Here is a 14,660-nt window from a genome sequence, read left to right on the forward strand (position 1 = left end):
GGAATCTAATGCACTCTAATTTTTAAAAAATATTTATTTATTTGTTTTATGTAAGTGCACTGTCATTGTCTTAAGGCACGCCAGAAAAGGGGATTGGATTCTATTACAGAGAATTGTGAGCCACCATGTGGTTGCTGGGAATTGAACTCAGGGCCTCTGGAAGAGCAGTCAGTGCTCTTAACCTCTGAGCCATCTCCAGCCCCGTTTTTTTTTTTTTTTTTAACCTCTTTGGGCATCATATATACACATGGTACATAGACATACATGCAGACAGTACACCCGTGCACAAATAAATAATTAGGCATTTAAAAAGAAATCACTTAAAGGATAAAAGTTTCTATTGTTTATATATGTGATTGGGAAATTAAACTTTGCAAACTTTTGTACAATAAGCAATATTCAATTTACTGAGGTTAGTGTATTTTGAGTATGTTTCATTATTCAGATGGAATAGTGCAGGCTGGGTAAACTGATAACTCAGTTTATCTCCCTTCCTTCCAGAAGGAGATCTCGTTTTCTTTTTTCTTAACTTGGTCCCAAAAAAATTTTCACCTGAGTGACAAGATTTTTGAAATAGCCTAAATCAGAGTTAAAACCAGTGCAGCAGTTGAGACTGTTTTGGCAGTATAATGGATACAAATAAATTAGAGTTGGTGACATCGATAGAACATTGTATCAATTATAAAAAGGCAACATTCCAAGATATACACCGACCTGGTTTAAAACTAAGAGACGAAAACCTATTTTCTGGTTCTAGCTTTTCTAATTAATAAGCCATATTTCTTTGGGAAAAGGTCTTCACCTGTGAATCCATTTTATCCTTTCTAAGGTGATAACAACTATCTGGTTCTGTAGACAGTAAAACAGCTGTGGAACTGGAACTGTAAAAAAGATCACTGTCAATGAATGATGCCCTCTTGTATTAATTCTGAGAGACTGGTTGCAGATTGTTCGCCAGAAGGACATAAAGTTAGAAAAGAAAGAAAAGTTAGATATTGATGTAAAACAAACTAAAGGTTTGAAGGAGGTAGTTTTCAGCCCTGTGATGGCTCTACTACTGAACTGACTAGAAAACTGATAGGGCAGATAGTTGGCCTGGATCTCATACTGGGCAATGTGTAGTTTCCTGTGTTCTAGGCACCGTTATGAAGGTTAGGTATGTAATACTTATCCTCAGAACAGCTTCATTAGGTTGGGAATCATTATCTTCATTTTACTGTTGAAAACCTGAGACGTCCATGAGAAGTGGTGATACATTCCTTTAATCCCAGCATTTGGGAGGAAGTGGCAGGCCAGTCTGAGTTTGAGGCCAGTCTCGTCTACAGAGTTCCAGGGCAACCAGGGCTGCACAGAGAAACTGTCTCAAGAAGAAAACCTTAGGCATAGAAAGGTTAACTTACTTGCCCAAGTGGACAGAGCTAGTAAATTACAGAGTTAAAATTTAGATCAAGACAGTCTAGGAGTCTTTGGTTTTAACTTCATTGCTATCCAACACTAGAAGTCTGTCAGAATAATTTTTACTCGTTATGTATGTGTGATGTCAACAGTGGAGAAATGAGAGAAAACTATTTTTAATATCAAATACAAATAGAAATTTCATCCAATAAGAAACTACCTATATTAATTTCTCTTCAAGTTTGCTTTGGCAAGTGATATATTTACCCTTTGCTTTAAAGATGATCTCAAGCTTCTTAGATCAGCAAGCCATCTTATTTGTGGATACCGCTGACCGCTTGGCCTCCTTAGCTAGAGATGCTCTGGTCCATGCACGCCTGCCTAGTTTTGCTATCCCATATGCCATAGATGTACTGACTACTGGCTCTTATCCACGACTTCCAACCTGCATCAGGGTAAGTGCTTGCCCCTGTACTCAGAAATGTTATAGGCTTTGGGTTTGGATTACATAGTATAGGAAAAACCTTTTTTTCTTTTATTTTTTTTTAAACAAGTAGTTAATGTATTTTTTTTTCTATACAAGTAAAAGTGTGATAGTTTGAAATAAATGGGACCAGTTGAACAGGGGAATCTTTATTTCCTCTTTGCCTTTTTCTTTTTTTTCTCCATTTCTCTCATTTCCTTCCCTTTCCCTGTCATTGTTGGGAGTGAGTAAATGTGCAAATCTAATTTAGTGTGTATTTCAGATGTGAACATGACTCCACAGTAGTGGTATTTTGGAAGTACGTAAAATGCATTATGGTAATTGAATGAGTTGTTGCTATTGTATTGTATAAATTTAGGAAATAGAGGAAGTCATCTAGTGATACTAACTTAGTATCATAAATGGAGCACGATGAAGAACTTGGTTTTAGCAAGGCAGCTGAGAGTTATTCACTCTCAAATGTATAGTCACTATTATTTGATGTAGACAGCAGAAATGAGTATTGTAATAGGTACACAAAGTACAATCAGGTGCTGGTAAACATTTACATCTTTTATATTTTTCTTTTATTTTTTTGTAGGACAAAATTATTCCTCCAGACCCAATTACCAAAGTTGAGAAACAAGCCACACTTCATCAGCTTAATCAGATTCTTAGACATAGGCTTGTAACGACAGATCTTCCTCCACAGCTAGCAAATCTTACAGTGGGTATGTACCTGAGGTTGTTGTTTTGTTTTGTTTTGTTTTTTTGTAAGACTTAAGTGACCTTTTAGGTTTTGTTCAGAGAACAAGTAAATGAAGTTTTGTTTTTTGTGGTGGTTGAGCCTATGATTTGCCAGCCATAATTTTTCTCTTTTTGGTACCTAAAAATAATGTGGTAGTCTTTGCACTGGGGGGAAATGTGTGGGATTACCTGAGACTAGAAGAGAAAAGAGGTTCCAAAGTTGAGCCTGGAGGATATGCTCTGGTGTTTATTCATAATGTAGGAAGAGTTGCCTTTGGTTTCTTAATGACCAGGACATTGGTGCTCTCTCTCTGTTTGAACCACTGACTTGATTCAACACTTAAGAGACTGGAACTTGGAGGTTAGCCAGAAGCTTACTGTTTTAAAGCAATATATACCTTTTCCTCTTCTAAAAAAGCAAATGGCCGTGTGAAGTTTCGAGTTGAAGGAGAATTTGAAGCAACATTGACAGTGATGGGTGATGACCCAGAAGTTCCATGGCGTCTTCTCAAGCTTGAAATTCTAGTTGAGGATAAGGAAACAGGAGGTAAATCATCATAGTAATTGTTTTGACATTCTTATATTATTGAAGTATTCTTGTGGAAAAATATGTGCAGCACTTCTATAATTTGAAGCAATATGGAAGAATTTTCAGTGTATAACTTATAGTTTTCTCAGAATAATCTGTTCTTTTTTGTAAATTAAATTTTTTTTTAGTGTACACTTTCTCAGTTAATGATTTAATGCTGACTTTTCTAATTTAACTCCCCCTTTTTTTCTGCCAATGGAAGATGGGCGAGCTTTGGTTCATAGCATGCAAATCGACTTTATCCATCAGCTGGTCCAGTCTAGGCTCTTTGCTGATGAGAAACCTCTTCAGGACATGTACAACTGCCTACGTATCCTTCTGATATTTGAGATGTGTACTGTAAGGATTTTGTGTCTCCTGCTTTCTTCTACATTTCTGTTTATCCTTTGTGTACTCTGGTCTCTCCTTCCCACATCCTCCCTTTTTCGGGTATAAGTAGACATGGAGAGCCAGCCATTGTGTGAACATTAATAAGATAGGTTAATAGATTAACATCTATAAGATAGATTTCAAATCTTACCACTGCTTTGCAGGAAACTCTTTAAAAGGGTTACTTAGAAATAGCACTGTTTGCTCGGCAAGGTGGTACATGCCTGTAATCCTGGAACCTGAGAAGGGAGGTAGCAGGATTTGACTTTGAGGCCATCTTGGGCTATGTAACTAGTTCAAAGTCAGGCTGTTGTACATTATGAGGACCTGTCTCAAAAAGGTACCATTTTGATCTGAAAATTTTATGTTTGCTCAATTTGTGTTTTCTTTTATTTTTTTAAAGATTTATTTATTTATTATATAAGTACACTCTATCTGTCTTCAGACACACCAGAAGAGGGCATCAGATCCCATTACAGATGGTTGTGAGCCACCATGTGGTTGCTGGGAATTGAACTCAGGACCTGGAAGATCAGTCAGTGCTCGTAACTGCTGAGCCATCTCTCCAGCCCCAATTTGTATTTTTTAAACAATGATCAATTAAGGGGCAAGCTTAGACCTTAGTTTTGTTTATTTAAGCCAAAATTATCAGTCCTTTTTCTAAAATTATGCCACATATTCTACTACTTCTTATAATGAGCCATTTGAGAATATAATTCAGAAAACCATTAGACAAAGATGATTCTAGAAAATTTCTCCATAGCTAGCTTTTTCGGAATAGAGCCCTTGTTAGATGATGTTTACCTGTGCTTATTAGCTGCTTGAGTAACATGCTATATTTTGCTTAACAAGCTAAATCAGATTGTTTCTGCTTATCGCTTCAATTAGAAGTATTACATTCTCAGACGCTAATGTTAATCCGAGAGAGGTGGGGAGACCTTGTACAGGTGGAAAGATACCATGCTGGGAAGTGCCTCTCTCTCTCAGTTTGGAAGTAAGTAAACTTGGTTCTGGTAGGTCATTGTGATAAGTGTATTTTGTCTTTTTGTTTCTTTCCCTTGTACAACTGGTTTATTACGTATGAATAGCTATGTGCCCATAGTTATGTGCTTTAATTTGGTAAAGTCTCACTATCATGTAGACCACACCAGACATCCATTAGCTTACTCTGGGCGCATGCCAGCTTGTTCATAAAACTATGTCCATAAGATTGGGTTTTGGGTGGTGCTGGTGTTCAATCTAGGGCCTTATACAAAGTCAGCACTCTGCCAATGGAGCTATATCCCTAGTCCCCAAAGGATAAGAGTGTTGAGTATCACTTTTTAAAATATACTTGCTTATCACAGTTTCCTGTTTTAAATTGTAACTTTGAAAACTGATTTGGAGAAAATTGCTATGAAGCAATTTATCGTTTTTAATTCCTGTTTGAAATTGACTGCGTTCTGATTTTCTGTGGATAAATCAGGGGCAAATACTTATAAGACAGTTTTTGTTTCCAGATTTTTTTCTTTTTCCGTGAGTGGATGTATTTTATTTTTAAATTCAGTATCTATTTCTAAAATGCAATAGAGCAAATGCTGAATCAGATTATGGAACGTCTTCTCGGTGTTGATGTATTCCCTGTACAAACGCTGAGGGCCTGCTGTGGTCAAGGTTCTGACTCGGTAGCATGATGCATGTTTCTATTTGAATGTAAACGATAAAAAGCTGTGTTTATATGTCATTCTCCCCCTGCCCCCTTTCAGTCAACAGGTTCTAGGGAGAAAAACAGGCACAGCATCTGTTCACAAAGTTACAATTAAAATCGATGAGAATGATGTCTCCAAGCCTTTACAGATTTTTCATGATCCTCCTTTGCCAGCTTCTGATTCTAAATTAGTAGAAAGAGCCATGAAGGTAAAGGGTTCTCAGTGTATTTTAATATTGATTTGATTAAATAAATATAATTTAGCACATATAAACCTTTTAGCACAAATTCTTCAAGATATGTAGTCATTTCTAAGACACTGTGTGAAATTTGTTATACTTCTGTATTTGTTTTTGGTTTTTTACACATCTGATACTATATAATGTAAATTTTAATATCTTTGGTTTTAGTTTACAGGAGAATGCTATAGGTTGCATCTAAGCATACACATGCTGAATTATGCCCCTAGCCTAGTTTAAGTTTCATAGTTTAAATCAGACTATTTTGTTTTTAAGGTCTGGCATCTGAGAACTGTGACTACTGATATGTATATAAACTCTAAATTTTCATTTATCAAAATACTTTGTTGTTGTTTTGAGGAAGGATTTCACAGTGTAGCTGTTGCTTGCTGTGTAGACCAGGATGGCCTCAACTCATGTAGATGGAGATGCCTGCCTTTGCCTCCCAAGTATAAGGAAGGATCTCTCATGTCACCCAGCTGGCCTCAGTGTATCTGAGGATGACCTTGACTTTCTGATCGTCCTGCCTGTACCTCCTGAGTGCTGGGATTATAGTCGTGGACCACCACACAGTTTTCAATGTGCTAGGGGATCAAATCCATAGCTTCTGCATGCTGAACACTCAACCAACTGAACTTCTTTAGTCTCCTATATTTAGCAAAAATTAATTTTAGTTTGGAAGCTTCCAGTATATTTAAAATAATTATAGTTAAATGTAATTAAAATAATTAAGAGCTCAGCATCATTAACTTATATTTTTACTTTATCTAAATTTGCTTATCCTGGGTAATCTTCGATACTGAAAAGAAGTATCTTAAGGCATAGTTATGTTCATTCACACATTTATAGTCAAAATATTTTAATTGTATGTTGGATTTTATTGTTGCTGTTTATGCAGATTGACCACTTATCAATAGAAAAGCTACTGATTGACAGTGTACATGCAAGAGCCCACCAGAAGCTGCAGGAACTGAAGGGCATTCTTAGAAGCTTCAACGCTAACGAAAACTGTAGGTGTTTTCAATTGATACTCTTAGTTTTCTTTTATTTAAGGGTTTTCCTCATATGATGTATGGTTATGTTGAGGTGCTGGACATTAGTTGCATTTAAACTAATATCCTCTAAGTTTGTCCTGATTCTCTATCTCTCTCTTAGCTTGTCTTAATTTTTAAACTGTTTTCATGTTGTCTCTCCTCAAATTTATACTTAACTGAAATAGAAACATTTTAATGTGATTCATAATTTAGTGTTTCTTTTGACAAAGTAGTACTGTAAATGCTTTTTTAATGTATTTATAAAATATGGCTGAGTGACACAGAATCCCCGGTTTCAGTTTTAGAAAAAAATTGTAAATGCATTTTAACTGTGAGTAAAGAGTAAGTATTGTAATTCATATGATATGTAAGTGTTCCAGGTTTAATTACTTATCTGGTCTATTATGATCTTTAGAAAGCAAATTTCTATTATTTCATGTGCTTCTTCATTTACTATCCTTACCTCTATCCCATCCTTTCCCTCCTCCCCTGGAAACAGGGTATCACTATATAACCCAGGCTGCCTTAAACTTGTGCTCTTGCTACTACAGTTCCTCATTGGCCAAGATAACAGGCATGGACCAAGATATCCAGCTCCTTCAATTGGTTTTGATGATAATTATCTTGCATTCAAATTTCATAGTGAAATGAAAGTAGAAACTAGTAGTTGGGAAGAAAAGAGCCTAGATTACTCCATTACACCTATAGAAAAGTGACTTAAGGTCATTTTGATAAAAAGATAAAACTATGCCTGGAGCAAAGATAATTTTGAGAAAATTGACAGTACATATTCAAGAATGTTGCGGTGTTCTGTTAAATAGTAGACACACTAATAACAGTGTACTGTGTTTTAAAATAGCTAAAATGAATTTTTTCATTGTTCTCAACACATAAATATTTAAGGGGATGGCTATACTAATTACTTACTTGATCTTTGCATAATTTATAGTTACTGTAATATCACATAATCTATAAATATTCCCTTCCTTCACTAACTTTGTAGACCAGACTGGCTGTGAACTTGTAGCAATCCTGGGTCAGTGCCTCCTCTCTTCAAGCGCTACAACAACATACATGCACCCTTCATATCAGTATGATTTCATGGTGACAAATGTGCATGTCGTGCTTTGCTCAGATTCATTCTTATTATTACTACCTCTTGTCCTCTTTTCCCCTCTCTGATGGCTTCCTTTTCCCCCTCAAATAGCCCCCCTTCTGCTTTCATGTCTTGTATATATTGTTAAATATCTCTTTCTATATATTATATGCCTTCTATATATTATATTTGGTTCAAAGAAAACATACTTGTCTTTCTAAGTCTGGCTTATTTTGGTTAACATGTTGTTCTCTAGTTCCATCCATTTTTCTGAAAATGCCATACTTCTTATAGCTGAATGAAAATTCTATTGCACATGTATTCTCACACATTGAAATACACTGATCTGATGATGGGCATCTAGGCTGATTTTCAGTCTTGGTTATAGTGAATAGTGCTGTAGTCAACGTGCATATGCATGTGTATTTGTGGCAAGCTGTCTTAGGCTCCTACCTAGTACTGATGTAGTTGCGTCACAAAATACTTTTAGTTTTTTATAAAGAAGCTAAATGTTGCATACTGTTCTTCCCCGTAGATAGTTAATTTATAGTCCCATCATTGCCAGCCTCTTTTGTTTGATGCTTTGCAGTAGACATTTTAATTATATTGAAATAGAATCTCAGTGTATTTGCATTTATTAAGAGCCAAGGATGTTGAACATTTCACATACTCATTGGCCCTTACTTCTTTTGAAAACTGTCCAGTTCATTTGTTCATTTATCATTTGGATGATTTTTCTGTATTTAATTTTTTGAGTGTTTTTTTTATAGATTCTAGATACTAATATCCTTTCCAGATATATATAGCTGGCAACAGTTATTTTCTTTTTTTTATAGTGCAGTCGTTACTCTCCTGGTCTCCAAGAAGATGTCCTCCCCACCCCACCCTCATACCCCACCAGATCTCCCACTCCCTAGGGCTCCAAGTCTCTGGAGGTTTAGGTGCATCTTCTCTCACTGAGGCCAGACCAGGCAGTCCTCTGCTGTATGTGTGTCGGGTCCTTGGACCAGCCTGTGTATGCTGCCTGCTTGGTGACTCAGTGTCTGAGAGATTTTGTTCTATAGCAGTATCTCTTTACCTTGGTAATTGTTTACTGTGTATAGAAGTTTTTTAATTCCACATAATCCTATTTGTCCATTCTTGCTATCATTTCCTAATCTACTGGACTCCATTGCATAATAAAATATTTTTTCTGTATTTTTGCAGTTTTAAAGTTTCAAATCTTATAAGACTTAGGTTTTTAAAACATTTTGAACTGAAGTCTTAGAGACCTGATATGGAGATCTAGTTTCATTCTTTTTATAAACAGATGTTAAATTTTCCAGCACCATTTTGTTGAAGTCCGCCCACCCCCCTAGTATGTGTTTTTGGCTCCTTCATTAAAAATCAGGCAAGTGTAGTTTACTGGGTTTATATTTTATTCCATTGGTCCACAGGTCTGTTTTGTGACAGTACCATGATACATTTTTTTTTTACTACAGAATTACTACAGTTTAGTTTTATAGTTTGAAAGCAGGCTTTGTGATGTCTTTAAGCTTGATTGTGTGTTGGGGAGTGCCAGCCATGGGACAGTTTGGCGCTTGTTCTTTAGGAATGCTATTTTACTGTACGGTTTTGTTGTTGTTACTTTTTTTTAAGACAGGGTTTCTCTGTGTACCTTCCCCTGCTGTCCTGGAACTTGCTCTGTGGACCAGGCTGACCTCTGCCTCCCAAGTACTGGGATTAAAGGTGCACACGCACCCCTACCTTACTTTAGTTTTTGAGTCAAGATCTCACACTGACAGATATAGACTAAAATGAATCCCAGGGATTCACTACAATACTCAGCTTCTTATTTGGGTTTTGGAAGTCAGACTCTGGTCCTTGTATTTCTAAGACAGGTACTTTACAAACTAAGCCATCTCTTTCCACTCTTCATCCGTTGTGTTTTGTTTTGAGACAGGGCCTCTCTGTAATCCTTGTTGGTCTGGTACTTGCTATGTATTTCAGGCTAGCTTTGAACTTGAGGCAGTTCTCTTGTCTCAGATTCCTGAGTGTTGGGATCATGTGCAGTTCAGGATTGATTTCGCTGTTTGCTTTTTTGCTTCTGAATAGATTTTATACTTATTTATTATAATTCTGTGAAGAATGACTTTGTAATTTTTAGTGGGATCACATTGAAACTTAGACCATTTTCAGTGATATAACCACCTTCCAAAATTAGTTCTACTGATGAAGTGTGTGTGAGCATGTTATTCCACCTTTTAGTGTGTGGGTTGAATGTTTGATAGATACAAGTTCTTGCTCTGCAGCACAGACTGTTGTACTGTGTAGTTAAGCTTGCCTTGATCTTGTGGTTAGTTCCTTTAACTATGAAAACATCTCTCCTGAGACCCAGGCTGGAGGTACAATTCTCAGAAAAGATTTAAAACATGTATATATGCCTAAAGGACTATACAAAAACATGACATTTTCCAGTGTTGTAGAGGAAAGTATCCCTACATAAATTTAGTTTATAACATGTAGTTTTATGAGTTGGATCTCCAGTACCACAAACAACAAATGACAGATGCTTGTAACATCTCCATGGGTTTTCGTGAAAGCTAGAAGAAAAAGTCTCTTCTTGAAAGAGGCTTTTTTGAAGATAAACATTTTAGATAACCATATAACCTATAGATCTAATTTAAATCTTTCTGGTTAAAAATAAGTAGCCATGGGCACTATACTGAGCTGGCCAAAAAGGCACAGGATCCTTCACTTTTAAATGACTTCATGTGTCTTCTCATGTGTCTTGCAAGAAGTAGCTGTATTTTGGGTCAGACCATCTCTGTGTTGGTTGGAGCCCACACCTTGTATTACCTGGAGGGCTCAAGTAGAGAGACTGAAATGAATAGTTGCACAGAGCTGTTATCCTGTAGCCTGATTCTTGACTGTTTTGTAGACGCTCTCTCCATGTAGAAAGGTATTTCAAAACAGGAATTTTCAGAGACTTCATAACTGAACAGGCTTCCTAGCAGCTGCTCAAGACTCCTGCCTGAAACAGGCTACTCTGTGTAGGCAGGTCAATTTCTGGTTAGGCTTGAGGTGAAAGAGAGGATCTTGATCACTGAAGGTCCTGGAATCACATATAATTTTTTGTGTTACTAAGTTTGATTTGCAGGTATTTCATTGAGAATTTTTGCACTCATGTTCATCAGAAAAAAAAAAATGGTATGTGTTCATCCCTGTTTGGTCTTGGTATCAGGGTAATACTGACTTAATGGAAAGCCTCTCCCCTTCTATTTTTGTGGAATAGTTTGACGGGTGTTTGTGTTCTTTTTTAAAGCTCCAGTATAATTTGGCAGTGATTAATGCTCCCTACCCCAGTATGTGTGTGTGTGTGTGTGTGTGTGTGTGTGCGTGTGTGTATTTTTTTTCATGTGCATGGGATGGTGAGGCTTGTGAAAGTCAGATGACAGCTTAAAAAAGCCAGTTTTCTTCTACCCTGTGAGTCCTAGGGATTGAACTCGGGTCCTCAGGCCTTTTACCTGCAGTCATTTACTAGCCCTGTCATAACATTTCAGTGTGCATTTCTTTCATGTTTTTGATAATATTGGAATTTGATATGTACAGTTGTCTTATGAGGATGCTAAACACAACAGAAATTCTAGTGCTTTTCTTGTGTTCAGAGTGGATTGCAGAGCATTGTAACTGACTTGAAACATTGACAATGCATTTGGAACTACAGAGAAAGTTATAGTAGGGTAGGGATTTAAAGTTTACAAAGGACACAGAACCTCGAAGTGCTTTTAAAAACTCAGTCATCTTTATCTTTCATTCTGTGGATTCTTTTTCCTATTTTCACCCTTTATTTGGAAAACAGGGCAATATTAAGTTTTAGATTTTTAAATGAATTAACATGGTAATAAAAGTACAGCCTGAATTTGGAGTAAGTGGTTTTCCAGTTTGGGGGTAGGAGGTGCAGCAATTGAACTGCTTCCTCTACAAGAAGCAACAAGTGCCCTTAACCACTGGATCGTCTCCAGCTTCTTGATTTCAGTGTATTACTGAAACTTTCCACTATGGTCTCCATTCGATTTATTTAGTTTTTCATTACAAGCATTTCTCTCCTCCCCTCCCCTACTCTCAAAGTCTCTCTTTTTTCCCTGAACTTTTTTTTATTAGTATTGCTAGTTTCATGTCTATATTTCAGGTCTTTGAAATCTGGATCCATAATTGACTTTCTTACTTAATTCATCTGTTTGTTATTTTCTGAAAATATTTTTACTGGTAGAAATCCTTTCTCCAGTATTGTAACTACCTTAGTATCTTTGGATTTGTTGGTTGAAGAATTAGGATATTTTGCATATGCTATGTTGCTTTTTTTTTCATGGTTCTTTATGCATCTGTATGGGATATTTCTTTCAGTTTTAATGGGGGGATTTCTTACTGAGAAACTTCTTCCTGAGGACCCAACGTCTGCTGTCATTCAGAGAGAAGAAAAGTGAGGTGCTAAAACCCTAAATCAAACCTGATATGGGAGTACACTTAAAACTAATTAATGCTGACTTAATTAAACTCCTATGGCTAAAGACTAGAAAATAGCTTTAAAAAAAGAGCAGAATAAGTTATTAACTTAAATTTTACTTAGTATAAAAGTAAAAATAGTAAATGAACAAAGTAAAGGTCAAAAGAAAGCAGAACCAAAATTAAAAGAAAAAGAAGAAAGATGAATGTTAGGAAGACAATAAAACGAACAATAGGGTTAAAGTATCGCACATTAAAGAAAAAATGCATAAACCATATTAGATAAATGTAAGAACAAAAAAATAGAAACTGGGAGGGAAAAGCTCGTCTTTAAAATCAGTACCATGACTATATTTTTTGTAACTATTTTTCTGTAATGAGAGTAACTAAAATTCAACAAATATTTACCTATTTTTTTTTAGTTTGTTTTATTAAAAAGACTCAGTGTGGTTGTTCACACTTAAGTTGCCAGCATTCAAGAGGCTGAGGGTGGCAGATCTGAAGTTTAAGGCCAGCTTAGACTACACAGTGAGTTCAAGGCCATCTGAGCTACATAGCAAAACCCTGTTTAAGCCCCTCCCCCTGTACATAAAGTAAAAATAATTCTGAAATTACAAAATGAAATGGGAAAAAACTAAATGGCAAAGTGTCAGTGCTTTTTTTTTGTACACTCTAATATTAGAGTCTTCCGTTAGGAAAGGAGTCTTTGAAGTTGGAGTTTTTATTCTATCATTTAGAAGAGCGATGACCTGGACCAGCCAAATGTCAGATGTCCCACAGCTATCTTCATTTTAGGAGCTTCCCTTCTTTGCATCCCAGAAACCTCTGCTGGCCTCTCTTTCATTTGCAGTCTGTCGGCTATGCAGGTTGTCCCAAACTCCAGAGACTCCCCAGTTGAATGCATTGGGGAGTCAAGAAAGCAGAGCACTGACATCTGTACTGGAAGACTTTGTCTCATTGCTTTAAGTACAGCATTAAACACCCTTTTGGAGGGAGGAGGCTGCAGAGAACTCCCCTGGACCCAAGCTTCAGGGTTTTCAGTCCCATCAGCAGGGAACCTTGATGCTGAGGTTGGGCTCCTAGGCTGTAAGACTGCATCTATCCTCACATGAATGGGGTGTATTCTTATCATGGGCCACCAGACCTTTCAACGCCCAGGCTTCCTGCTGCCTGAACTCAGCGTGGCCATATCTGGCTCTCTTCCTGTTCCCAACTGCCCTTTACTGCAGTCTTCTATCCAGGGCTGTGGCATTTTGTCCCCCCAGGTCCCTTGACTTGTGATTGTTCCAAAATAGTTTGTGCTTTATACAGTAGGCCTTTTCTCAAAATGGCACCCAGTCACAGCCTTTCAAGAGTGAGTAAAGAGTCTTGTCTCCACTATCAACTCATCACACAGATGGAGTCATTACCAGATCCTCAGCTGAGAATGTAGTCACTCTATCAGGGCTTCCTGCTCTAACTTTTGGATGAGGATTCTGTGTTGGGCCTTGTCTGTCCCCAGTCCCTCCCCACCAGGGAGTTTAACATTCCTTAGAACTAGGGAAAGAGAAGCTTAGCAAAAAAATGCAGATGTAGGCCTTAGGGAAGAAACACAGGCAGTCAAGAAATGGGGTGCATGTACTGGTTAAATGTTTTGCTTTTCTGTGCGTGCATGGGTACGCTTTTGTGTGTGTGTGTGTGTGTGTGTGTGTGTTGTCAGTGTTTACCAATATTATAAGAAGCTAACCCCTTTTTCAAAATAAAAGTAGTGATTAGAAAGTATAATTAAAACTCATAGAAACTAGAAAGGACAGTAAACCACCATTCTCTTTTCTTAGAAATATTGTTGAAATATTCACGTACACTTAATGGGACTTGTACTATATTTAGAATAATCCAATTTTAGAATATTTCTCTTCCCCCAAAGAAACTACTAGTGGTCTCTCTAGCTCCTGTCAGTTACTACTTTACACACTACACACACTCTATATATAGATTTATATCTGTGTGTGTGTATAAACATTTCATATAAACGAATCATGTAATGCGTGTTGCATATTGTTTTTGAGGTCTCTATGTTATAGCATTTTTAAACAACTTTATTTTAAAAAACAAAGCATTTTTGCATAAAAGTATTCGAATACATTTTGTCAGTGCTTGGCTTTTTTTTTTTTTCTTCTCAAAGGTTTGATAGTGTGCATTAAGGTCTTACTAGTTACAATGAGCATAAAGTACATGTAAAACAGGATGTATCCCGGAATTAGTCAAAGTTTTCTTGGTGTGTAAAGATTGAGCATAATGTTTTTTTCTTTTCTTTTTTTTGAACTTCACACAGTCTGTGAGTTGTTTCTGCGGTGTTCAGAGCTTTCTGGGGTTAGTATCTAATTATCAGTGACTGCATATTATGTTTGTTCTTTTGTGACTGGGTTACCTCACTCAGGATAATATTCTCTAGATGCATTCATTTCCTTAAGAATTTCATAAAGTCATTGTTTCTGAATTGGGTTGGTATTTTGATGGGGATTGCATTGAATTTGTAGATTGATTTTGGTAAGATGGCCATTTTTAAAATGTTGA

At 36.7% G+C, this 14,660-nt stretch overlaps 1 protein-coding gene across 2 annotated transcripts in view; it reads left to right on the plus strand.

The window, feature by feature from the left end:
• MED14 (mediator complex subunit 14) overlaps positions 1-14,660 on the plus strand; it is an 81,396-nt gene that overhangs the window by 9,309 nt on the left and 57,427 nt on the right. For both annotated transcript variants that reach the window (XM_080910968.1, XM_080910969.1), the window contains exons 4-10: positions 1,677-1,850; positions 2,460-2,589; positions 3,024-3,152; positions 3,397-3,504; positions 4,425-4,557; positions 5,309-5,459; positions 6,388-6,499. In XM_080910968.1, the coding sequence (XP_080767094.1) occupies positions 1,677-1,850; positions 2,460-2,589; positions 3,024-3,152; positions 3,397-3,504; positions 4,425-4,557; positions 5,309-5,459; positions 6,388-6,499 (937 nt within the window). The remainder of the gene's footprint in view (positions 1-1,676; positions 1,851-2,459; positions 2,590-3,023; positions 3,153-3,396; positions 3,505-4,424; positions 4,558-5,308; positions 5,460-6,387; positions 6,500-14,660) is intronic.

This window comes from Micromys minutus, assembly GCF_963924665.1.
Source record: "Micromys minutus genome assembly, chromosome: X".
In the NCBI taxonomy this organism is placed as follows: Eukaryota; Metazoa; Chordata; class Mammalia; order Rodentia; family Muridae; genus Micromys; species Micromys minutus.